Source organism: Triticum urartu, chromosome 3A (genome assembly GCF_056163025.1).
Source record: "Triticum urartu cultivar PI428250 chromosome 3A, HENAU_Tu73, whole genome shotgun sequence".
Taxonomy (NCBI): Eukaryota; Viridiplantae; Streptophyta; class Magnoliopsida; order Poales; family Poaceae; genus Triticum; species Triticum urartu.
The window spans coordinates 67,003,041-67,029,200 of record NC_141875.1 but is presented as its reverse complement, the minus strand read 5'-3'; the positions used below and the strand labels follow the sequence as shown (position 1 = coordinate 67,029,200).

The following is a 26,160-nucleotide window of genomic DNA, read 5'->3' as shown; positions in this document are numbered from 1 at the left end:
GGCCGAAATAGCACTTCCTATATATAATTCTTTACCTCCGGACCATTCCGGAACTCCTCGTGACGTCCGGGATCTCATCCGGGACTCCGAACAACATTCGGGTTACCGCATACTAATATCTCTACAACCCTAGCGTCACCGAACCTTAAGTGTGTAGACCCTACGGGTTCGGGAGACATGCAGACATGACCGAGACGTTCTCCGGTCAATAACCAACAGCGGGATCTGGATACCCATGATGGCTCCCACATGTTCCACGATGATCTCATCGGATGAACCACGATGTCAAGGACTCAATCAATCCCGTATACAATTCCCTTTGTCTATCGGTATGTTACTTTCCCGAGATTCGATCGTCGGTATCCAATACCTAGTTCAATCTCGTTACCGGCAAGTCTCTTTACTCATTCCGTAACACATCATCCCGTGATCAACTCATTGGTCACACTGCGCATATGATGATGTCCTACCGAGTGGGCCCAGAGATACCTCTCCGCTTACACGGAGTGACAAATCCCACTCTCGATTCGTGCCAACCCAACAGACAATTTCAGAGATACCTGTAATGTACCTTTATAGCCACCCAGTTACGTTGTGACGTTTGGCACACCCAAAGCACTCCTACGGTATCCGGGAGTTGCACAATCTCATGGTCTAAGGAAATGATACTTGACATTAGAAAAGCTTTAGCATACGAACTATACGATCTTTGTGCTAGGCTTAGGATTAGGTCTTGTCCATCACATCATTCTCCTAATGATGTGATCCCTGTTATCAACGACATCCAATGTCCATGGTTAGGAAACCGTAACCATCTATTGATCAACGAGCTAGTCAACTAGAGGCTTACTAGGGACATGGTGTTGTCTATGTATCCACACATGTATCTGAGTTTCCTATCAATACAATTATAGCATGGATAATAAACGATTATCATGAACAAGGAAATATAATAATAACCAATTTATTATTGCCTCTAGGGCATATTTCCAACAGTCTCCCACTTGCACTAGAGTCAATAATCTAGTTCACATCGCCATGTGATTCACACTCACAGGTCACATCGCCATGTGACTAACACCCAAGAGTTTTAGGTTTGATCATGTTGCTTGTGAGAGAGGTTTTAGTCAACGGGTCCGAACCTTTCAGATCCGTGTGTGCTTTACAAATCTCTATGTCATCTCCTAGATGTAGCTATCACGCTCTATTTGGAGCTATTCCAAATAACTGTTCTACTTGGAGCTATTCCAAATTGTTGCTCCATTATATGCATCCGGTATCTCTACTCAGAGCTATCCGGATAGGTGTTAAGCTTGCATCGACGTAACCCTTTACGACGAACTCTTTTTACCACCTCCATAACCAAGAAACTTCCTTAGTCCACCAGTTACTAAGGATAACTTTGACCGCTGTCCTGTGATCCATTCATGGATCACTCTTGTACCCCTTGACTGACTCATGGCAAGGCACACTTCAGGTGCGGTACTCAGCATAGCATACTGTAGAGCCTATGTCTTAAGCATAGGGGACGACCTTCGTCCTTTCTCTCTATTCTGCCGTGGTCGAGCTTTAAGTCTTAACTTCATACCTTACAACTCAGGCAAGAACTCCTTCTTTGACCGATCCATCTTGAACACCTTCAAGATCACGTCAAGGTATGTGCTCATTTGAAAGTACTATTAAGCGTTTTTGATCTATCCTCATAGATCTTGATGCTCAATGTTCAAGTAGCTTAATCCAGGCTTTCCATTGAAAAACACTTTCCAAATAACCCTATATGCTTTCCAGAAATTCTACGTCATTTCCGATCAACAATGTGTCAACAACATATACTCATCAGAAATTCTATAGTGCTCCCACTCACTTCTTTGGAAATACAAGTTTCTCATAAACTTTGTATAAACCCAAAATCTTTGATCATCTCATCAAAACGCACATTCCAACTCCGAGATGCTTACTCTAGTCCTCAGAAGGATAGCTGGAGCTTTGCATACTTATTAGCATCTTTCAGGATTGACAAAACCTTCCGGTTGTATCACATACAACCTTTCCTCAAGAAAATCGTCGAGGAAACAATGTTTTGACATCCTATCTGCAAGATTCCATAAATAATGCAGTAATCGCTAATATAATTCCAACAGACTCTTAGCATCGCTACGAGTGAGAAAATCTCACCGTAGTCAACTCCTTGAACTTGTCGGAAAACATCTTAACGACAAGTCGAGCTTTCTTAACGGTGATACTTACCATCATTGTCCGTCTTTCTTTTAAAATCCATCTACACTCAACAGCCTTACGACCATCGAGCTGTTCTGCCAAAGTCTACACTTTGTTTTCATACATGGATCCTCTCTCGGATTTTATGGCCTCGAGCCATTTATCGGAATCCGGGCCCACCATCACTTCTCCATAGCTCGTAGGTTCATTGTTGTCTAGCAACATGACTTCCAAGACAGGATTACGTACCACTCTGAAGTAGTATGCATCCTTGTCATCCTACGAGGTTTGGGAGTGACTTGATCTAAAGTTTCATGATCACTATCATAAGCTTCCACTTCAATTGGTGTAGGTGCCACAAGAACAACTCTTTTGCCCTGCTATACACTAGTTGAAGTGTCGGTTCAATAACCTCATCAAGTCTCCACCATCCTCCCACTCAATTCTTTCGAGAGAAACTTTTCCTCGAGAAAGGACCCGATTCTAGAAACAATCCTTTATTGCTTTCGGATCTGAGACAGGAGGTATACCCAACTGTTTTTGGGTTGTCCTATGAAGATGCATTTATCCGCTTTGGGTTCGAGCTTATCAGCCTGAAACTTTTCACATAAGCGTCGCAGCCCCAAACTTTTAAGAAATGACAGCTTAGGTTTCTCTAAACCATAGTTCATACGGTGTCATCTCATCAGAATTACGTGGTGCCCTATTTAAAGTGAATGTGGTTGTCTCTAATGCCTAACCCATAAACTATTGTGGTAATTTGATAAGAGACATCATGGTATGCATCATATCCAATAGGGTGCAGTTATGATGTTCGGACACACCATCACACTATGGTGTTCCAGGCTGTATCAGTTGTGAAACAATTTCCACAATGTCTTAATTCTGTGCCAAACTCGTAATTCAGATATTCATCTCTATGATCATATCATAGATATTTTATCCTCTTGTCACGACGATCTTTCAACTTCACACTGAAATTACTTGAACCTTTCAATAATTCAGACTCGTGATTCATCAAGCAAATATACTCAACATCTACTCAAATCATCTGTGAAGAACATAACGATATCCACTACATGCCTCAGCACTCATTGGACTGCACACATCAAAATGTATTACTTCCAGCAAGTTGCTTTCTAGTTCCATTTTACTGAAAACGAGGCTTTCAGTCATCTTGCCCATGTGGTATGATTTGCATGTCTCAAGTGATTCAAAATCAAGCGAGTACAAAACGGTCCATTTGCATGGAGTTTCTTCATGCATATATACCAATACACATGGTTCGCATGTCCCAAACTTTTCAAAAACGAGTGAGCCCAAAGATCCATCAACATGGAGCTTCTTCATGCGTTTTATACCGATATGACTTACGTGGCAGTGCCACAAGTAGGTGGTACTATCATTACTATCTTTTGGCATGAACATGTGTATCACTACAATCGAGATTCAATAAACCATTCATTTCAGGTGTAAGACCATTGAAGGTATTATTCAAATAAACAGAGTAACCATCATTCTCCTTAAATGAATAACCGTATTGCGATAGACATAATCCAATCATGTCTATGCTCAACGCAAACACCAATCTCGATGATAGAGGGAGCGTGCGATGCTTGATCATATCAACATTGAGAACACTTCCAACACATATCGTCCGCTCACCTTTAGCTAGTCTCCGTTTATTCCGTAGCTTTTATTTCGAGTTACTAACACTTAGCAACCGAACCGGTATCTAATACCCTGGTGCTACTAGGAGTACTAGTAAAGTACACATCAACACAATGTATATCCAATATACTTCTATCGACCTTGCCAGCCTTCTCATCTACCAAGTATCTAGGGTAATTCTGCTCCAGTGGCTGTTCCCCTTATTACAGAAGCACTCAGTCTCGGGTTTGGGTTCAACCTTGGGTTTCTTCACTAGAGCAGCAGCTGAATTGCCGTTTCATGAAGTGTCCCTTTTGCCCTTGCCCTTCTTGAAACTAGTGGTTTCACTAACCATCAACAATTGATGCTCCTTCTTGATTTCTACTTTGGTGTCAAACATCGCGAATATCTCAAGGATCATCATATATGTCCCTGATATATTATAGTTCATCACGAAGCTCTAGTAGCTTGGTGGTAATGACTTCGGAGAAACATCACTATCTCATCTGGAAGATCAACTCCCACTTGATTCAAGTGATTGTTGTACTCAGACAATCTGAGCACAAGCACAACAATTGAGCTTTTCTCCTTAGTTTGCAGGCTAAGAAAATCGTCGGAGGTCTTATACCTCTTGACGTGGGCACGAGCCTGAAATCCCAATTTCAGCCCTCAAAACATCTCATATGTTTTGCGACGTTTCAAAAACCGTCTTCGGTGCCTCAACTCTAAACCGTTTAACTGAACTATCACGTAGTTATCAAAACGTGTATGTCAGATGTTCGCAACATCCACAGACAACGTTCGAGGTTCAGCACACTGAGCGGTGCATTAAGGACATAAGCCTTCTATGAAGCAATGAGGACAATCCTCGGTTTACGGACCTAGTCCGCATAATTGCTACTATCAACTTTCAACTAATTTTTTTTTCTAGGAACATATCTAAACAGTAGAACTGAAATGCGAGCTACGACATAATTTGCAAAATCCTTTTTGACTATGTTCAGAATAATTAAGTTCATCTTATGAACTCCCACTTAGATAGACATCCCTCTAGTCATCTAAGTGATTACATGATCCGAGTGAACTAGGCCGTGTCCGATTAACACGTGAGACGGACTAGTCAACGTCGGTGAACATCTTCATGTTGATCGTATCTTCTATACGACTCATGTTCGACCTTTCGGTCTTCTGTGTTCCGAGGCCATGTCTGTACATGCTAGGCTCATCAAGTTAACCCTAAGTGTTTTTGCTGTGTAAAACTGTCTTACACCCGTTGTATGTGAACGTAAGGATCTATCACACCCGATTAACACGTGGTGCTTCGAAACGACGAACTGTAGCAACGGTGCACAGTTAGGGGAGAACACTTCTTGAAATTTTAATGAGGGATCATCTTATTTACTACCGTCGTTCTAAGCAAATAAGATGTATAAACATGATAAACATCACATGCAATCAAATAGTGACATGATATGGCCAATATCATGTAGCTCCTTTGATCTCCATCTTGGGGCTCCATGATCATCTATTACAAGAACATGATCAATCTCATACATTACATATATCATTCATCACATCCTTTTGGCCATATCACATCACATAGCATACCCTGCAAAAACAAGTTAGACGTCCTCTAATTGTTGTTTGCATGTTTTACGTGGCTGCTATGGGTTTCTAGCAAGAACGGTTCTTACCTACGCAAAGACCACAACGTGATATGCCAATTGCTATTTACCCTTCATAAGGACCCTTTTCATCGAATCCGATCCGACTAAAGTGGGAGAGACAGACACCCGCCAGCCACCTTATGCAACTAGTGCATGTTTGTCGGTGGAACCGGTCTCACGTAAGAGTACGTGTAAGGTTGGTCCGGGCCGCTTCATCCCACGATGCCGCCGAATCAAGATAAGACTAGTAACGGCAAGCATATTGAACAAAATCAACGCCCACAACTACTTTGTGTTCTACTCGTGCATATAATCTACGCAATAGACCTAGCTCATGATGCCACTGTTGGGGAACGTAGCAGAAATTCAAAATTTTCCTACGTGTCACCAAGATCTATCTATGGAGAGACTAGCAACGAGGGGAAGGAGAGTGCATCTACATACCCTTGTAGATCGCTAAGCGGAAGCGTTCAAGTGAACGGGGTTGATGGAGTCGTACTCGTCGTGATTCAAATCACCGATGATCCTAGTGCCGAACGGACGGCACCTCCGCGTTCAACACACGTACGGAACGGAGACGTCTCCCACGCCATGATCCAGCAAGGAGGAGGGAGAGGTTGATGGAGATCCAGCAGCACGACGGCGTGGTGGAAGTAGCGGGATTCCAACAGGGCTTCGCTAAGCGCTACGGGAGGAGGTAGATGTGTCACGGGAGGGAGAGGGAGGCGCCAGGCCTTAGATTGGTTTGCTCCTCCTTTTCCCCACTATATATAGAGCCAAGGGAGAGGGGGAGGCGCAGCCCTTGCCCCTTCCTCCAAGGAAGGGTGCGGCCAAGGGTGGGGAGGAGTCCATCCTCCCCAAGGCACCTCGGAGGTGCCTTCCCCTTTTAGGACTCTCCCCTTTTTCTCTTCTCTTGGCACATGGGCCTCTAGGGGCTGGTGCCCTTGGCCCATATAGGCCAAGGCACACCCCCTACAGCCCATGTGGCCCCCCGGGGCAGGTGGCCCCACCCGGTGGACCCCCGGGACCCTTCCGGTGGTCCCGGTACAATACCGATGACCCCGAAACTTGTCCCGATGGCCGAAATAGCACTTCCTATATATAATTCTTTACCTCCGGACCATTCCGGAACTCCTCGTGACGTCCGGGATCTCATCCGGGACTCCGAACAACATTCGGGTTACCGCATACTAATATCTCTACAACCCTAGCGTCACCGAACCTTAAGTGTGTAGACCCTACGGGTTCGGGAGACATGCAGACATGACCGAGACGTTCTCCGGTCAATAACCAACAGCGGGATCTGGATACCCATGATGGCTCCCACATGTTCCACGATTATCTCATCGGATGAACCACGATGTCAAGGACTCAATCAATCCCGTATACAATTCCCTTTGTCTATCGGTATGTTACTTTCCCGAGATTCGATCGTCGGTATCCAATACCTAGTTCAATCTCGTTACCGGCAAGTCTCTTTACTCGTTCCGTAACACATCATCCCGTGATCAACTCATTGGTCACACTGCGCATATGATGATGTCCTACCGAGTGGGCCCAGAGATACCTCTCCGCTTACACGGAGTGACAAATCCCAGTCTCCATTCGTGCCAACCCAACAGACAATTTCAGAGATACCTGTAATGTACCTTTATAGCCACCCAGTTACGTTGTGACGTTTGGCACACCCAAAGCACTCCTACGGTATCCGGGAGTTGCACAATCTCATGGTCTAAGGAAATGATAATTGACATTAGAAAAGCTTTAGCATACGAACTATACGATCTTTGTGCTAGGCTTAGGATTAGGTCTTGTCCATCACATCATTCTCCTAATGATGTGATCCCTGTTATCAACGACATCCAATGTCCATGGTTAGGAAACCGTAACCATCTATTGATCAACGAGCTAGTCAACTAGAGGCTTACTAGGGACATGGTGTTGTCTATGTATCCACACATGTATCTGAGTTTCCTATCAATACAATTATAGCATGGATAATAAACGATTATCATGAACAAGGAAATATAATAATAACCAATTTATTATTGCCTCTAGGGCATATTTCCAACACATGCTCCTCGATGATCTCATCGGATGAACCACGATGTCGAGGACCTAATCAATCCCGTACTCAATTCCCTTTGTCAATCGGTACGTTACTTGCCCGAGACTCGATCGTCGGTATCCCAATACCTTGTTCAGTCTCGTTACCGGCAAGTCACTTTACTCGTACCATAATGCATGATCCCGTGATCAACCACTTGATCACATTGAGCTCATTATGATGATGCATTACCGAGTGGGCCCAGAGATACCTCTCTATCATACGGAGTGACAAATCCCAGTCTCGATTCGTGCCAACCCAACAGACACTTTCGGAGATACCTGTAATGTACCTTTATAGTCACCCAGTTACGTTGTGATGTTTGGCACACCCAAGGCACTCCTACGGTATCTGGGAGTTGCACAATCTCATGGTCTAAGGAAATGATACTTGACATCCAGAAAAGCTACAACAAACGAACTACACGATCTTTGTGCTATGCTTAGGTTTGGGTCTTGTCCATCACATCATTCTCCTAATGATGTGACCCCGTTATCAATGACATCCCCATGTCCATAGCCAGGAAACCATGACTATCTGTTGATCAACGAGCTAGTCAACTAGAGGCTCACTAGGGACACATTGTGGTCTATGTATTCACACATGTATTACGATTTCCGGATAATACAATTATAGCATGAATAATAGACAATTATCATGAACAAGGAAATATAATAATCATTTTATTATTGCCTCTAGGGCATATTTCCAACAGTCTCCCACTTGCAATAGAGTCAATCATCTAGTTACATTGTGATGAATCGAACACCCATGGAATTCTGGTGTTGATCATGTTTTGCTCTAGGGAGAGGTTTAGTCAACGGATTTGCTACATTCAGGTCTGTATGTACTTTACAAATCTCTATGTCTCCATTTTGAACACTTTCATGAATGGAGTTGAAGCAACGCTTGATATGCCTGGTCTTCCTGTGAAACCTGGGCTCCTTGGCAAGGGCAATAGCTCCAGTGTTGTCACAGAAGAGAGTCATCGGGCCCGGCGCACTGGGTATGACTCCTAGGTCGGTAATGAACTCCTTCACCCAGACTACTTCGTGTGCTGCCTCCGAGGCTGCCATGTACTCCGCTTCACATGTAGATCCCGCCACAACGCTTTGCTTGCAACTGCACCAGCTTACTGCCCCACCATTCAAAATATACACGTATCCGGTTTGTGACTTAGAGTCATCCAGATCTGTGTCGAAGCTAGCATCGACGTAACCCTTTACGACGAGCTCTTCGTCACCTCCATAAACGAGAAACATTTCCTTAGTCCTTTTCAGGTACTTCAGGATATTTTTGACCGCTGTCCAGTGTTCCATGCCGGGATTACTTTGGTACCTTCCTACCAAACTCACGGCAAGGTTTACATCAGGTCTGGTACACAGCATAGCATACATGATAGACCCTATGGCCGAGGCATAGGGGACGACACTCATATTTTCTCTATCTTCTGTCGTGGTCGGGCATTGAGCCAAGCTCAATCTCATACCTTGCAATAAAGGCAAGAACCCCTTCTTTGACTGATCCATTTTGAACTTCTTCAAAATCTTGTCAAGGTACGTACTCTGTGAAAGACCAATGAGGCGTCTCGATCTATCTCTATAGATCTTGATGCCTAATATATAAGCAGCTTCTCCAAGGTCCTTCATTGAAAAACACTTGTTCAAATAGGCCTTTATGCTTTCCAAGAATTCTATATCATTTCCCATCAACAGTATGTCATCCACATACAATATGAGAAATAACAGAGCTCCCACTCACTTTCTTGTAAATGCAGACTTCTCCATAAGTTTGCATAAACCCAAACGCTTTGATCATCTCATCAAAGCGAATGTTCCAGCTCCGAGATGCTTGCACCAGCCCATAAATCGAGTGTTGGAGCTTGCACACCTTGTCAGCATTCTTAGGATCGACAAAACCTTTCGGCTGCATCATATACAATTCTTCCTTAAGGAAACCATTAAGGAATGCCGTTTTGACGTCCATTTGCCATATCTCATAATCATAGAATGCGGCAATTGCTAACATGATTTGGACGGACTTCAGCTTCGCTACGGGTGAGAAAGTCTCATCGTAGTCAACCCCTTGAACTTGTCAATAACCCTTAGCGACAAGCCGAGCCTTATAGATGGTCACATTACCATCCGCGTCTGTCTTCTTCTTAAAGATCCATTTATTTTCTATGGCTCGCCGATCAACGGGCAAGTCAGTCAAAGTCCATACTTCGTTTTCATACATGGATCCTATCTCGGATTTCATGGCTTCCAGCCATTTGTCGAAATCCGGGCCCGCCATCGCTTCTTCATAGTTCGAAGGTTCACCGTTGTCTAACAACATGATTTCCAAGACAGGGTTGCCGTACCACTCTGGTGCGGAACGTGTCCTTGTGGACCTACGAAGTTCAGTAGCAACTTGATCTGAAGTTTCATGATCATCATCAACAACTTCCTCTCTAGTCGGTGCAGGCACCTCAGGAACATTTTCTTGAGCTGCGCCACTTACCGGTTCAAGAGGTAATACTTCATCAAGTTCTACCTTCCTCCCACTTATTTCTTTCGAGAGAAACTCCTTCTCTAGAAAGTACCCATTCTTGGTAACAAAGATCTTGCCTTCGGATCTGAGGTAGAAGGTATACCCAACAGTTTCTTTAGGGTATCCTATGAAGACGCATTTTTCCGACTTGGGTTCGAGCTTTTCAGGTTGAAGTTTCTTGACATAAGCATCGCATCCCCAAACTTTTAGAAACGACAGCTTAGGTTTCTTCCCAAACCATAATTCATACGGTGTCGTCTCAACGGATTTCGACGGAGCCCTATTTAAAGTGAATGCGGCAGTCTCTAAAGCATAGCCCCAAAATGATAGCGGTAAATCGGTAAGAGACATCATAGATCGCACCATATCTAATAGAGTGCGATTACGACGTTCGGACACACCATTACGCTGAGGTGTTCCAGGCGGCGTCAGTTGTGAAACTATTCCACATTTTCTTAAGTGTGTGCCAAATTCGTGACTCAAGTATTCTCCCCAACGATCTGATCGCAAGAACTTGATTTTCCTGTCACGTTGATTCTCAACCTTACTCTGAAATTCCTTGAACTTTTCAAAGGTCTCAGACTTGTGTTTCATTAAGTAGACATACCCATATCTACTCAAGTCATCAGTGAGGGTGAGGACATAACGATAGCCACTACGAGCCTCAACACTCATTGGACCGCACACATCAGTATGTATGATTTCCAATAAGTTGGTTGCTCGCTCCATTGTTCCTGAGAACGAAGTCTTGGTCATTTTACCCATGAGGCATGGTTCGCACGTGTCAAATGATTCGTAATCAAGAGACTCTAAAAGTCCATCTGCATGGAGTTTCTTCATGCGTTTGACACCTATGTGACCAAGGCGGCAGTGCCACAAGTATGTGGGACTATCATTATTAACCTTACATCTTTTGGTATTCACAGTATGAATATGTGTAGCATTACGCTCGAGATTCATTAAGAATAAACCATTCACCATCGGAGCATGACCATAAAACATATCTCTTATATAAATAGAACAACCATTATTCTCGGATTTAAATGAGTAGCCATCTCGTATTAAACGAGATCTTGATACAATGTTCATGCTCAAAGCTGGCACTAAATAATAATTATTGAGGTTTAAAACTAATCTCGTAGGTAAATGTAGAGGTAGCATGCCGACGACAATCACATCGACCTTGGAACCATTCCCGACGTGCATCGTCACCTCGTCCTTCGCCAGTCTTCGCTTATTCGCAGCTCCTGCTTTGAGTTACAAATGTGAGCAACCGCATCGGTATCAAATACCCAGGAGCTACTATGAGTACTGGTAAGGTACACATCAATTACATGTATATCACATATACCTTTTGTGATGCCGCCTTCTTGTCCGCTAAGTATTTGGGGCAGTTCCGCTTCCAGTGACCACTTCCCTTGCAATAAAAGCACTCAGTCTCGGGCTTGGGTCCATTCTTTGGCTTCTTCCCGGCAGCTTGCTTACCGGGCGCGGCAACTCCCTTGCCGTCCTTCTTGAAGTTCTTCTTACCCTTGCCTTTCTTGAACTTAGTGGTTTTATTCACCATCAACACTTGATGTTCCTTTTTGACTTCTACCTCTGCTGATTTCAGCATTGCAAATACTTCAGGAATGGTCTTTTCCATCCCCTGCATATTGAAGTTCGTCACAAAGCTCTTGTAGCTTGGTGGAAGCGACTGAAGGATTCTATCAATGACCGCGTCATCCGGGAGATTAACTCCTAGCTGAGTCAAGCGGTTATGCAACCCAAACATTTTGAGTATGTGCTCACTGACAGAACTATTTTCCTCCATCTTACAGCTGAAGAACTTGTCAGAGACTTCATATCTCTCGACCCGGGCATGAGCTTGGAAAACCATTTTCAGCTCTTCGAACATCTCATATGCTCCGTGTCGCTCAAAACGCTTTTGGAGCCCCGGTTCTAAGCTGTAAAGCATGCCGCACTGAACGAGGGAGTAATCATCAGCACGTGTCTGCCAAGCGTTCATAACATCTTGGTTCTGTGGGACGGGTGCGTCACCTAGCGGTGCTTCTAGGACATAATCTTTCTTGGCAGCTATGAGGATGATCCTCAGGTTCCGGACCCAGTCCGTATAGTTGCTGCCATCGTCTTTCAGCTTGGTTTTCTCTAGGAACGCGTTGAAATTGAGGACAACGTTGGTCATTTGATCTACAAGACATATTGTAAAGATTTTAGACTAAGTTCATGATAATTAAGTTCATCTAATCAAATTATTCAATGAACTCCCACTTAGATAGACATCCCTCCAGTCATCTAAGTATAACATGATCCGAGTTGACTAGGCCGTGTCCGATCATCACGTGAGACGGACTAGTCAACATCGGTGAACATCTTCATGTTGATCGTATCTTCTATACGACTCATGCTCGACCTTTCGGTCTTTTGTGTTCCGAGGCCATGTCTATACATGCTAGGCTCGTCAAGTCAACCTAAGTGTATTGCGTGTGTAAATCTGTCTTACACCCGTTGTATGTGAACGTTGGAATCTATCACACCCGATCATCACGTGGTGCTTCGAAACAACGAACTGTCGCAACGGCGCACAGTTAGGGGGGGCACTTTCTTGAAATTATTATGAGGGATCATCTTATTTACTACCGTCGTTCTAAGTAAAAAAGATGCAAAAACATGATAAACATCACATGCAATCAAATAATAGTGACATGATATGGCCAATATCATATAGCTCCTTTGATCTCCATCTTGGGGCTCCATGATCATCTTGTCACTGGCATGACACCATGATCTCCATCATTGTGTCTTCTTGAAGTTGTCTTGTCATCTATTACTTCTACTACTATGGCTAACGCTTTAGCAATAAAGTAAAGTAATTACATGACGTTTATGTTGACACACAGGTCATAAATAAATAAAGACAACTCCTATGGCTCCTGCCGGTTGTCATACTCATCGACATGCAAGTCGTGATTCCTATTACAAGAACATGGTCGATCTCATACATCACATATATCATTCATCATTCATCACAACCTTTGGCCATATCACATCACAAAACACTTGCTGCAAAAACAAGTTAGACGTCCTCTAATTGTTGTTGCAAGTTTTTACGTGGCTGCTATAAGTTTCTAGCAAGAACGTTTCTTACCTACGCCAAAACCACAACATGAATTGCCAATTTCTATTTACCCTTCATAAGGACCCTGTTCATCGAACCCGGTCCGACTAAAGTGGGAGAGACAGACACCCGCCAGCCACCTTATGCAACTAGTGCATGTCAATCGGTGGAACCGGTCTCACGTAAGCGTACGTGTAAGGTTGGTCCGGGCCGCTTCATCCCACGATGTCGCCGAATCAAGATAAGACTAGTAACGGCAAGCAAATTGACAATATCGACGCCCACAATTACTTTGTGTTCTACTCGTGCATAGTAACTACGCATAGACCTAGTTCATGATGCCACTGTTGGGGATCGTAGCAGAAAACAAAAAAATTTCCTACGTTTCACCAAGGTCAATCTATGGAGTCAACTAGCAACGAGAGGAGAGTGCATCTACATACCCTTGTAGATTGCGAGCGGAAGCGTTCAAGAGAACGGGGATGATGGAGTCGTACTCGCCGTGATCCAAATCACCGATGACCAAGTGCCGAACGGACGACACCTCTGCGTTCAACACACGTACGGGGCAGATGACGTCTCCTCCTTCTTGATCCAGCAAGGGGGAAGGAGAGGTTGATGAAGATCCAGCAGCACGACGGTGTGGTGGTGGATGCAGCAGTGATCGCAGCAGGGCTTCGCCGAGCTTCTGGGAGAGGGAGAGGTGTAGCAGGGGAGAGGGAGGCGCCAAGGCTTAAGGTGCGGCTGCCCCCCCCCCTTTATATAGGCCCCCTAGGGGGGTGCGCCGGCCCTAGGAGATAGGATCTCCTAGAGGGGCGGCGGCCAAGGGGGTGGAGTACCCCCAAGGCAAGTGGAGGCGCCCCCTCCCCTAGGGTTCCCAACCCTAGGCGCATGGGGGGCCCAAGGGGGGGCGCACCAGCCCACTATGGGCTGGTTCCCCTCCCCACTTCAGCCCATGGGGCCCTCCGGGATGGGTGGCCCCACCCGGTGGACCCCCGGGACCCATCCGATGGTCCCGGTACAATACCGGTGACCCCGAAACTTTCCCGATGGCCGAAACTACACTTCCTATATATAATTCTTCACCTCCGGACAATTCCAGAACTCCTTGTGACGTCCAGGATCTCATCCGGGACTCCGAACAACTTTCGGATTACTGCATACTCATATCTATACAACCCTAGTGTCACCGAACCTTAAGTGTGTAGACCCTACGGGTTCGGGAGACAAGCAGACATGACCGAGACGACTCTCTGGTCAATAACCAACAGCGGGATCTGGATACCCATGTTGGCTCCCACATGCTCCTCGATGATCTCATCGGATGAACCACGATGTCGAGGACCTAATCAATCCCGTACTCAATTCCCTTTCTCAATCGGTACGTTACTTGCCCGAGACTCGATCGTCGGTATCCCAATACCTTGTTCAGTCTCGTTACCGGCAAGTCACTTTACTTGTACCGTAATGCATGATCCCGTGATCAACCACTTGATCACATTGAGCTCATTATGATGATGCATTACCGAGTGGGCCCAGAGATACCTCTCCGTCATACGGAGTGACAAATCCCAGTCTCGATTCGTGCCAACCCAACAGACACTTTCGGAGATACCTGTAATGTACCTTTATAGTCACCCAGTTACGTTGTGACGTTTGGCACACCCAAGGCACTCCTACGGTATCCGGGAGTTGCACAATCTCATGGTCTAAGGAAATGATACTTGACATCCAGAAAAGCTACAGCAAACGAACTACACGATCTTTGTGCCATGCTTAGGTTTGGGTCTTGTCCATCACATCATTCTCCTAATGATGTGATCCCGTTATCAATGACATCCCCATGTCCATAGCCAGGAAACCATGACTATCTGTTGATCAACGAGCTAGTCAACTAGAGGCTCACTAGGGACACATTGTGGTCTATGTATTCACACATGTATTACGATTTCCGGATAATACAATTATAGCATTAATAATAGACAATTATCATGAACAAGGAAATATAATAATCATTTTATTATTGCCTCTAGGGCATATTTCCAACACAGTGATGCGTCCAGTACCGCTTTGTTTTAGGCGTACTATGATGATATCCACTTTTGCGACAGTAGGGCGGTAGTTGCGAGCGGTAATACCGCTCGTGTGGCACTACGGCTCATACTACTACTCCACTACCGCACTTCTCGCTGTTGCCCGTGGGATTTAGGCGGTAGTACCAAGAATGCAGAGTGGTAGTACCGCTCATGCGGTACTTCGGGTTCTACCACCGCTCATACTACCGCCTATTTTTCGCTTCTGTAACCGTCTACCACATGAGCAGTAGTTAAGCGGTGGTAGCAGGTGGTAGTACCGCTTCGTGCGGTACTGCCGCTCTACCCACGTCCTCTCCCGCTATTCCACTATAGTGTGCAATACTTAGTGGTAGTACCGCTGGTAGGAATGGTAGTACCACTCCGACGGCACTACCGCCTGTGCGATCCTGTCATTTGCACACTAGACCTGGAACTACCGTACTAAGCAGTAGTACCGCTCCCCTGAGCGGTAGCACCACTTGTGTGCGGTTTGTGGGCAGAAAACAGTTGGATTTCCCCCCACTATAAATAGGGGGTCTTCTTCCCCAAGAAGATCTACCTCTTATACCCTTGCTCCATGGTTGCACCCTAAAATCTCATTTTCACCCAATCTCTCTCCCTAGCCATCAAATCTTATTGATTCTCTAGGGTTACTTGAGAGGACCTCGATCTACACTTTCACCAAGAGAAACTTGATCCTCCCCACTAATCCCTGGCGGATCTTGTTACTCTTGGGTGTTTGGGCACCCTAGATGGAAGATGTCACCTCGGAGCCACAATCCATCGTGGCGAAGCTTCATGGTGGTGTTAGGAGCCTTCAATTAAGTTGTGGAGAGAGCCTCAACCTTGTTTGTAAAGATTCAGTCGCCGCCTTCAAGGGCACCACTGGTAGAACCACGACAACTTGAATTGTGCGAGGGTGTGAGGAGAATACGGTGGCCCTAGTGGCTTATTGAGGAGCATTATACCTCCACATAACTCCAACAGAGACGTACTTCCCTCTAAAGGGAAGGAACTTCGGTAACACATCCTTGTCTCCTGCTACCTCTTGAGCATGCGTTGGTTTTCCCTTGAAGAGGAAAGGGTGATGCAACAAAGTAGAGTAAGTATTTTCCTCAGTTTTTGAGAACCAAGGTATCAATCCAGTAGGAGATAACACGCAAGTCACCTAGTACCTGCACAAACAATCAAGAACCTCGCAACCAACGCGATAAAGGGGTTGTCAATCCCTTCACAGTTACTTGCGAAGGTGAGATCTGATAAAGATAGTAAGGTAAATATTTTTGGTATTTTTGTTGTATAGATTGCAAATAGTAAACGAGATGCGATGTAAATAAAAGAGATGCAATATAATAAGAAAGAGACCCGGGGGCCATAGGTTTCACTAGTGGCTTCTCTCATGATAGCAAGTATTACGGTGGGTGAACAAATTACTGCCGAGCAATTGATAGAAGAACGCATAGTTATGAGAATACCTAGGCAATGATTATGAAATATAGGCATCACGTCCGTGTTAAGTAGATCGAAACGATTCTGCATCTACTACTATTGCTCCACACATCGACCGCTATCCAGCATGCATCTAGAGTATTAAGTTCATAGGAACAGAGTAATGCTTTAGGCAAGATGACATGATGTAGAGGGATAAACTCAAGCAATATGATATAAACCCCATATTTTTATCCTTGCTGGCAACAATACAATACGTGCCTTGCTGCCCCTACTGTCACTGGAAAAGGACACCGCAAGATTGAACCCAAAGCTAAGCACGTCTCCCATTGCAAGAAAGATCAATCTAGTAGGCCAAACTAAACCGATAATTCGAAGAGACTTGCAAAGATATCAAATCATGCATATAAGAATTCAGAGAAGAACCAAATATTGTTCATAGATAAACTTGATCATAAATCCACAATTCATCGGATCTCGGCAAACACACCGCAAAAAGTATTACATCGAATAGATCTCCAAGAACATCAAGGAGAACTTTGTATTGAGAACCAAAGAGAGAGAAGAAGTCATCTAGCTAATAACTATAGACCCGAAGGTCTGTGGTAAACTACTCACACATCATCGGAGAGGCTATGGTGTTGATGTAGAAGCACTCCGTGATCGAATCCCCCTCCGGCAGATCGCCGGAAAAGGCCCCAGATGGGATCTCACGAGTACAGAAGGTTGCGGCGGTGGAAAAGTGGTTTCGTGGCTCCCCATGATGTTTTTAGGGGATAAGAGTATATATAGGCGAAAGAAGTACATCGGTGGAGCTCCATGGGGCCCACGAGGGTGGGGGCGTGCCTACCCCTTGGGCGCGCCCTCCTGCCTCGTGGAAGCTTCGTGGAGTTCCAGACTTCAACTCCAAGTCTCCTGGTTTGCGTTTGTTCCAAGAAAGATCCTCGCGAAGGTTTCGTTCCGTTTGATATTCCTTTTATGCGAAACACTAAAATAGGCAAAAAAAACAGAAACTGACACTGGGCCTCCGGTTAATAGGTTAGTCCCCAAAATAATATAAAAGTGTATATTAAAGCCCATTAAACATCCAAAACAGATAATATAATAGCATGGAACAATAAAAAATATAGATACGTTGGAGACATATCATCTCCATCGAATCCACTTGTGGTTTATATTGTGTTGTATCTTTGTGTTTAATTGTGTTGTTGTTGTTGTTGTTGTTGTTGTTGAGCTCGTCATATAGATTGTCTACCTAGTTGCATATCTAGTCAACCTATTTGTTGCTAACCCTAATTTGTTAAAAGGAGCTAAAATTTGGTAGTTGCCTATTCACCCCCTATAGTCAACTATATCGATCCTTTCATCTGGCACCGGCTTCACGCACGAGCTGCAACCGCGGCGGTGACCTCAACTGCGGCCGGTGCTTCGAGATGACGCGGGCGCCGGAACCATGAGTTTTTGGCGAGCTGCAACGCTTATCTATTTTTGCTGGACCCGGGCCTGTGGCGAGCCGTGGTCGCACCGCGGCGAGCTCCCTTGATGCCCACTGCGAGCTAGTTCCTTGCACGAGGGACTGCTGCAAGCCTGCAACGACGTTCGTGCCATGTTGGAACCGTGATTACACGGGGGGGGGGGGGGGTTGGAGGGGGGTCGTTGGGTTGTTGCCGACGAGTCGACCAGCGCCACATGAGAAAGATGGCGGTAGACGCGAGGGGATGGAGTTTGGGGGAACAGAGGAGGGGTGCATGTGTTGACTGTGTTTCTCAGTTACAAGACCACCAAATCCAACGACAATACGAAAACCGAATCACGCGGCTGTTAGAGTGCTAGGCGACGGTCCGCCGGCGCCTCGCCCTTGCAAAAAAAATAAAAAAAAATCAGACCGGCGCCTCGCCCTTGCAAAAAAAGAGAGAAATCACGAGGTTGAATTAAAACGTTTTTCTAGTTTAAAACATGATGCCAGGAGTGACCCAGAGAAAAAACAGTAGTTTGTTTTCATTTAATCAAAATCTGCCCTCCGGGAGTCAAAATCCCTCGAATCGGATCTCGGGAAAAAAAATCCCCCAAATCCAACCCCACGGTTTCCCCTCCGCCGTCGCGTACCTTTCGTCTTCCGTCCACCTACCCCAATCCGGGCTCAAGAGCTGCCGCCGTGCCCTACCTCTCCCCGGCGGCGCCCCCGCCCCCTCCCTCACGCGCGTCGCCGCCGTCGCCGTTCCCTGTTCATCCTCGGCGCATCCATGCTGTCTCAGCCCCGTCGGCAATTTTGGCCATTGGCCTCCGAGGTATGAGCTAACCCCACTGACCTCCACTAATTTCGGCTTACACCATCTAGATCCGCCCCTGGGAGGGGCTATTAGACCCGTATGATTGTATTGGTATTGGGCACGCGCTGCAATTTTTGTTTGCTAGGAGGATTCGATTGGGACTTCGGGTCATATGATATCTTGAATTTTGTCAAACATGATGTAATGATTCATTTGTTTCCCGCTCAAATTTGTTTCTCACAGTGATGGTTACAATGTTTCCTTCATGGGATTAGCATGAACCCTGTTTTTTTTTTCCCTTTCCTTATTGCAGGTGCATCAGCCCTAGGAGGGGAGAAAATTTCAGAAGCCAAGAAAGGTCTCACGAGCAGAGTAGGGGAGGACTTTTTGTTAGTGGACTCAGAGCATTGCACGTGCTTGTAGATGGAGAGGATAACCACCAACTCGTTCTATACTGCTGGAATCCCAGTAACTGTGCCATCACCTCTGCCTTCAACCACCATGGATGAAAGCTTTGCAAGGCTTCCAGATGCGCAGAATGTTTTGCTGGAGAGGGAACTGAGAAGAACCCCTCTCCCGCCTCATCAAAGTACTGTTGCTCCTATTTGCGGGCAGTTTCACCCCAGTACTGGATCTGTCGGGCCTTTGCGTTCGCCCCCGGCTGTAAGGTTCTCTTCAGTTCCGAACCCTGAGCAATACAACGGTGCCAATCCTTACATTTCTCAGACCCCAAGCACTGGAAGTTCTTCTGCAATGATTTATGGATCACACCATGAAGGCTTTGAACCTACTTTTAATGATTTTCCAAGAGATGTTGGACCAACGTGGTGCCCTGATCCAGTTGAGAGCATGCTTGGATTCTCTGATGATGTCCCTGTTGGAAACAATTTGACTGGCATCAGTCCTATTGCAGCTACAGATGAGCTCGCTAAGCAGACTGAATGGTGGACGGATTTTATGAATGACGACTGGAAGGACATTGCTGACAACGCAGGTGCTGCTAAAACTCATCCACAGGTATGCTGGCTGATTCTGCTATTTTGGTGCGTTGACTTGAGATGTAACATCTGCTCTTCTTGAACGAATGAACTATGCAAGTATACAACGGTAGTAAAATCAATAAGTTGTCAAAGGTCGTATAAAGCTTGAGATTTGTATAGAGCATGCTAGTTGTGTGAACTGAATTGAAGAATAAATATGGACAAGTTCCGTGTTTTGATTAGGCTTGGTTGCTGTCATGGCTCCTTCTTTGAAATGATAGTATACATTTGAAATTTGTACAAGCCAAACCTGCTTAACCCAGTGTAGTCCCAGATTTTGTTCCAGGTTGAAACTAGGCATATGCTTACTGCTTAGCGCATTTTAGGCACAGCCAGATTCCAGCCGAGCTTGAATTCAAGCTTATCTTTGGCTGGGTTTTATCTTTTGTTGGCATCCCTAACTGAAGCATGCTATATAGTTTAGCAAAAAAAAAAAATTAGTGTTACTCTTGTAGATATTGTAAACATGATATTAAGTGTTGACACATGCTTTTGCACAGGCTGGACCGCCTGTGCAATCATCAATTTCAGTTGAGCAATCAGCCAGCCAGCAAGTTGGTACAACTTCAGTTCACCAATCAGCCCTCCAGCAAATAGTTACAACTCAATCTATAGAATCATCTGTAGTTGCTGCACCCTCACCCTCTGCCAGCTCTAACACCTCCAAGACACGCATGAGGTGGACTCCTGAACTTCATGAGCGTTTTGTGGACGCTGTCAATCTGCTTGGTGGCAGTGAAAGTATGTATTGTTTGAAGAGATTTTTTTTCTCCATTTGTAGAATATACGAGTTCTGACATTTATTTGAGATTATTGCAGAAGCTACTCCAAAGGGCGTGCTAAAGCTAATGAAGGCAGATAATTTGACCATTTATCATGTAAAAAGTCATCTTCAGGTCTGTTGGTCGGCTGCTATTGCTGGGTATAATTGAGACAAGCCAGAATTATCAATTTGATTTTACTTAGCTTTTTATTTGCAGAAGTACAGAACTGCCCGATATAGACCAGAATTATCTGAAGGTATATCTTTTTCCATTTTCCATATGCTCTATTTTCTGTATATTCCCTGCAGCAGTCTCTTCAAATACTCTACCATGTTCATCAATTTGAGATTTTCAGGTTCATCAGAAAGGCTGGAGGCCTCAAAAGAGGAGTTGCCATCTATAGACCTTAAAGGGTAAGTTTGCAACCTATGTGAAATTCAATTAACTTATATTGATGATACTGATGTCACGTATGATGAGAAAACTGAATACTTTCCTGTATTTTCATTTACATATATTTCTGAACTGGAAACTTGTTTCCCATCATACTATCAGTAAAACTGACCCAGTGATTCAGGATAATAAAGAAGTTGTTTGCAAGAAAAAAGAGCAAATAGTTTGCAGTAACATAGATGTCGTTCGGTTGAGCAGTACTACTGGTACTCCGGTTAGGCCATCACTATGAATAACAAGTTTACAACACTATATTCCGTGCTGAAATCGTATTAAAGTCGATTCATTAACAAATATTCATTCTCTCATATAGTCAGATTGCTTCTCGGATGACCAGTGTTATATCTGTGGTTTCTTCCTGTGACATGTATTTGGCCTTTAAACTTTATCTTCCAATTGCTAGCCTTTTTTACTGCATACCTTCTTGCTGAATTCTGATTGTATACATGGAACGGCCTACTGTTTTCGCCAAGCTAATTGGCATCTATCCACAAATTATTTAGTTGTTCCTACTGGATTTTGAGCATTAGTTCTTATATCCCTGCAGGAATTTTGATCTCACTGAAGCATTGCGTCTCCAGTTAGAACTTCAAAAGCGGCTGCATGAACAGCTTGAGGTATGTACCAAATAGCTCTATCATGATTTAGGTATCTTCTGCCGAGGGTCAGTTAGAAATCTCATTGCCTATGGGTTTCTGGGATTTTGATACTTGACATGCTTGTAGTTAGTTCCACTTTGGAATAAGATAAGCAAGCAACAATAAAGTACTACCCTCTGTCCGAAGTACTGTCCTTTCATCTTTATGTGCATAGAAGTAGAGATGAGCCTATGGGTCTTAGCTTTCGACATGACCTTATTAATTGTACATTCAACTCTTTAACATCTTTTTTGAGCGAAACTCTTCAGCACATCTAATAAGCGATTAGCAGTGGCATTAGTTAAAAAGGTTCTCAAAAAAAAAAACTTTCTGTAATGGGATGTATTGGTATAACTTGGAGTGGTAGTAACACAAGTTATTGTAGTTCCCTGTCATTATGTTTTACCCAGCAAATTGATATCGTCTAAATTTGGAAATTTTCAATCTGAGATTTATTACTCCCTCCTTCCCAAAATAAGTGTCATGGTTTTAGTTCAAATATGACACTATTTGAACTAAAACATGACACTTATTTTGGGATGTAGTATTTGTTAGAAGTGTGAAAGTACTCTCCTGCTAGACTGTTTCAGTTCTAATTTTGTTGATGATAAGAGAAGTAATGCCATTGTCCAAAAAAAAGATGTCAACCGGATTAGCTAAAGTAATCAAATAGACTTAAAAAACTTAGCAGATTCTTTGGGCTACATATATGTACTAATATATTGTAACGACAACAAAAATAATGTCTGGTTTAATTAGAGGTGGATAATTTCTTTTTTGGGAAAACTTTGTTTTTGCCACTCTAGCTTTTGACCACTTTGCTTATGCCACTCTAGAATTTGACATTTCACCTTTGCCACTCTTAGTTTTTGACAATACATCACAATTGCCATTCTGTGGTAAATATTGTACCATGTTAAATTCTTTGGGTGATGGGCATACTTGTATCTTGCCGTTGGACGGGGCCAACAAAAACTGGAATCGAGTCCGACTCAATAAAAAGAGATCATAAATGGCTCTCCTTTCGGCCCAGTCTCTCTGCTTGGAGTCATAGACGCCTATCCAGCTTCTCTACCAACTGTGTTGTCAACATCAACACCTCCACCAGTCTGTCGGTGCCAACATTGGGGTAGCTCGCTGCCTGTGCTGCAGCTTACTCCGGAATTTGCGCTACCTTGATATCCCCCTCCTGCCTCCTGCGAGATCCTCTTGGTGAGAATTGTTGTCACCCCCGTGCTCCGTCTCCATCTTACCGACGCTACCACTTTAAGGAACGCACTGCTGTCACCATTGGTAAACCAAGTGACGGTGGTGGCTAATCGGGTGGTTTTGGCGTGTGAGGGGACGAAGATTTGCAAGAAGAGATGCAAAGACGGGATAGAACAGTGGTGAGTCATGCGAGGGATTTTCCTACTTTTTGTGTTGGTTTGGGTCCCACAAAGAAGTGGTGCATAGTGAGAGGCTACACATGACTATACGAGATGCCATTAAGCACTAATTAGTTAAATTGACACTCCCCTTCCACGGTTTCTATGTTACTGGACAAACTATGAAAACTTTTGTGTTTGCTGTCACAGCTAGGTGGAATGAAGGTCTGTTTAACTAGCGGAAAATGTGTTAGGCTCAGAGCTTACCAAATGACTTTGTTTAATTCATTCACGCCAGCGAGAATGGTTAATGCCTTAATGTGTCGTCTACTTTAAATCGGATTTCTCCTTTGATAGTTTCATACATGTTTTCCTATGCCTATTTATTCTTAGGGGTCTCGTTTTCGAATATTATCAGTGAGCTTCCAGTGTCATCGAATTCACCCTTTTGGTGAAAATTGCTACATACGTTAGCTTTGTAGGTAGTCTCTTCATCTAGGCACTTAGATAGCTTCCTACTGAAGGCAGGGCACTAGAGCGTGAAAGCCATAGATAGGTCAGTTTTAGTACATGCACACATCTTAATAAAAACAACATAATGCTGAGCTTAATTCTTGTTCCCAGTTCTTTTAGAACCCGAACCCTAAGTCTCATTAGTGGCTAGGATGTGGTAGTGTTAAGATCACAAGAGGAAAGTCAGGCCAGCATTGAAGTGAAATTTGCCACTTCCATAGTCACATGGACAGAGTGGATTAGAGCATGTTTTGTCTGTGTGCACAGATGGTACAAGTCAATGCTGTTTTTTTTTTTTTGGAACTTGTCTGCTTTGTGTTGTGCCTATGTTCTCTGAGATTCTGACCAGGTCACTCCCATGCTTGCATAGAGTATTATTGAGCTGCGAACATGATTTCGTTCTGTCGTGGGAACACTGGAAATCCCTCTGGGGTCTGGAATTTGCATATCCACCCAGAATTATATTTAATCTTTAATTATTCATCATAGGAAATTAAATGCATTTTTGCATGCCCAATTAAAATTAGAGTTAACGTTTTGGGTCGGTAAATGGCTGATTACCACTTCTGAGTTGAATTTAAGTCATTTAACATCGCACCAATTCTCTAGGAATCAGGCAGTAACTGTGGAATACCTTTTATAACTTTTAACCTTACTTTGGTTCCATCCTTGCCTGCACCGCAGGTGCAAAGAAGTCTGCAGCTGAGAATCGAGGAGCAAGGGAAGTGCCTTCAGATTATGATCGAGCAGCAATGCAATCCTGCTACAGACAAGGGGCTGGATGCTTCAACCTCGGCAGAAGGACTAAAGTTATCTTCTGACCCTCCAGAATCTTCTACCGTGAAGGATGTTCCAAACAACAGTCAAAATGGAACAACCGAGCAAGCAGGTATGAACGTCGACTGAAAATTTGTATGTTTGCTATGCCAGTTGTTATTCTGACGAGTTCTTCTAGATCATTGATTTTCGACCCTCGTTCAGAATCAGGCGATAAGGAATGAACATCTAACCATGCTCGCCTGAAGATGTGAACCCCACTAGCCATGAATTTGACTTCAATTTGACTGGTTGCTGCCAAACTAGAATCAAGTCGGTCTTCTATCTTTCTGGGAGAAAGGGGTGAGCATTTCTATGAACTAGGTTTAGCTGTACAGTACCCACAGTCATGGAAGCGACGATTCCGTGCCATGTGGATGATCTAGGTTTCCAGAAGGCAGCGCAAGCAAATTCACACTGATGTACTGTTTTGAGGGGGTTTGACTTCTTGCTTTCGCCGTTGTTAGGAACGCAATAGCATCTTAGGCACTTGATTATGCACTAATCCAGTATTTGTTATATTCTCTGCCACCTCATGTGTTTGGAGCATGTTTTATGGTACCAAACATAGTCAGGATATATTTACCTTTATTTCTTACTTTCGGTTAATAGTGTCCGCAAGGGAGCAAATCCTGTAAGCCTTTGGCCTTCACAATGTTTGCCGTGTGGCTTCATATTTATGTGACTGCGTGAAGAACGCAGTGTTGGATTTTGAATGACCCCGGATTCCCTGTAGTAGCTCGTCAAGTAAATGAACTAAATCTGGTTCATTTGGTTGAACTAAGAAGAGTCTGAGGGTCGATTAATGTCGATGCACGTTTTGTGGTGAAACTATGACGGGAGCTACAGGGGCAGTAGCTTGAGATGATCATGCGGAGTTTGTAGCTGCAGCTTCATGGTTCATACCACATGTACCAAGTGCGGAAGAGAATGGTTTCTATTTGGCTGCCAACATTGTATGCAATTGAGTGTCATTTGAATCTAACAGTTCGAACACTGTTGATGCAATCAAGTGTACTTGGGCCCGGAAGCAGCCGTTATCTCGGAATGTAAAGCGCTTGGGGCGGACCTAGCAAAGGTTGATGTGATTCAGGCCCTGTTTGGTTCCAAATAAGTCATCAGCTTATAAGTTGAAAAATAAAAAAAGTGACTTATTTTGCCAAAAAGACCCAACTTATAAGTCATCCCAACTTATAAGTCATAAGTTGCTCCATCCCAACTTAAAACTTATAAGTCACCTCTTTTTGCATGGGTCCCATCACTTTTATATAAAAAACAAGATGAAAAGTTGTGCTCAGGTGACTTATAAGTCAGGTGACAACCAAACAGACATGACTTATAAGTCATTGGTTTTAAGTCACCTGACTTATAAGTCAGGTGACTTATTGAAACCAAACAGGTCATTGTTTTCGGAAACTACCTTAGCAATAGGTTGTCTAAGATTTGGGAGAGCTCCACCCCAGACTTTATTTCTCACCTCATTG

The 26,160-nt window shown here is 44.2% G+C and overlaps 1 protein-coding gene across 2 annotated transcripts; it reads left to right on the top strand.

Moving 5' to 3' along the window:
• The first annotated feature begins 18,851 nt into the window (after positions 1–18,851).
• Positions 18,852–25,392, top strand: LOC125542899 (protein PHOSPHATE STARVATION RESPONSE 2). 2 transcript variants are annotated; one of them, XM_048706125.2, is made up of 9 exons: positions 18,852–19,103; positions 19,399–20,102; positions 20,626–20,866; positions 20,945–21,021; positions 21,106–21,145; positions 21,245–21,302; positions 21,890–21,959; positions 24,545–24,749; positions 24,816–25,392. In XM_048706125.2, the coding sequence occupies exons 2-9, from the start codon at positions 19,509–19,511 to the stop codon at positions 24,821–24,823; spliced, it is 1,293 nt and encodes a 430-aa protein (XP_048562082.2). In that variant the 5' UTR covers positions 18,852–19,103; positions 19,399–19,508; the 3' UTR covers positions 24,824–25,392. The 2 variants fall into 2 exon arrangements, with proteins under 2 accessions (XP_048562082.2, XP_048562081.2); XM_048706124.2 differs by having other exon boundaries at positions 18,853–19,103; positions 24,842–25,392.
• Positions 25,393–26,160: the final 768 nt, after the last annotated feature.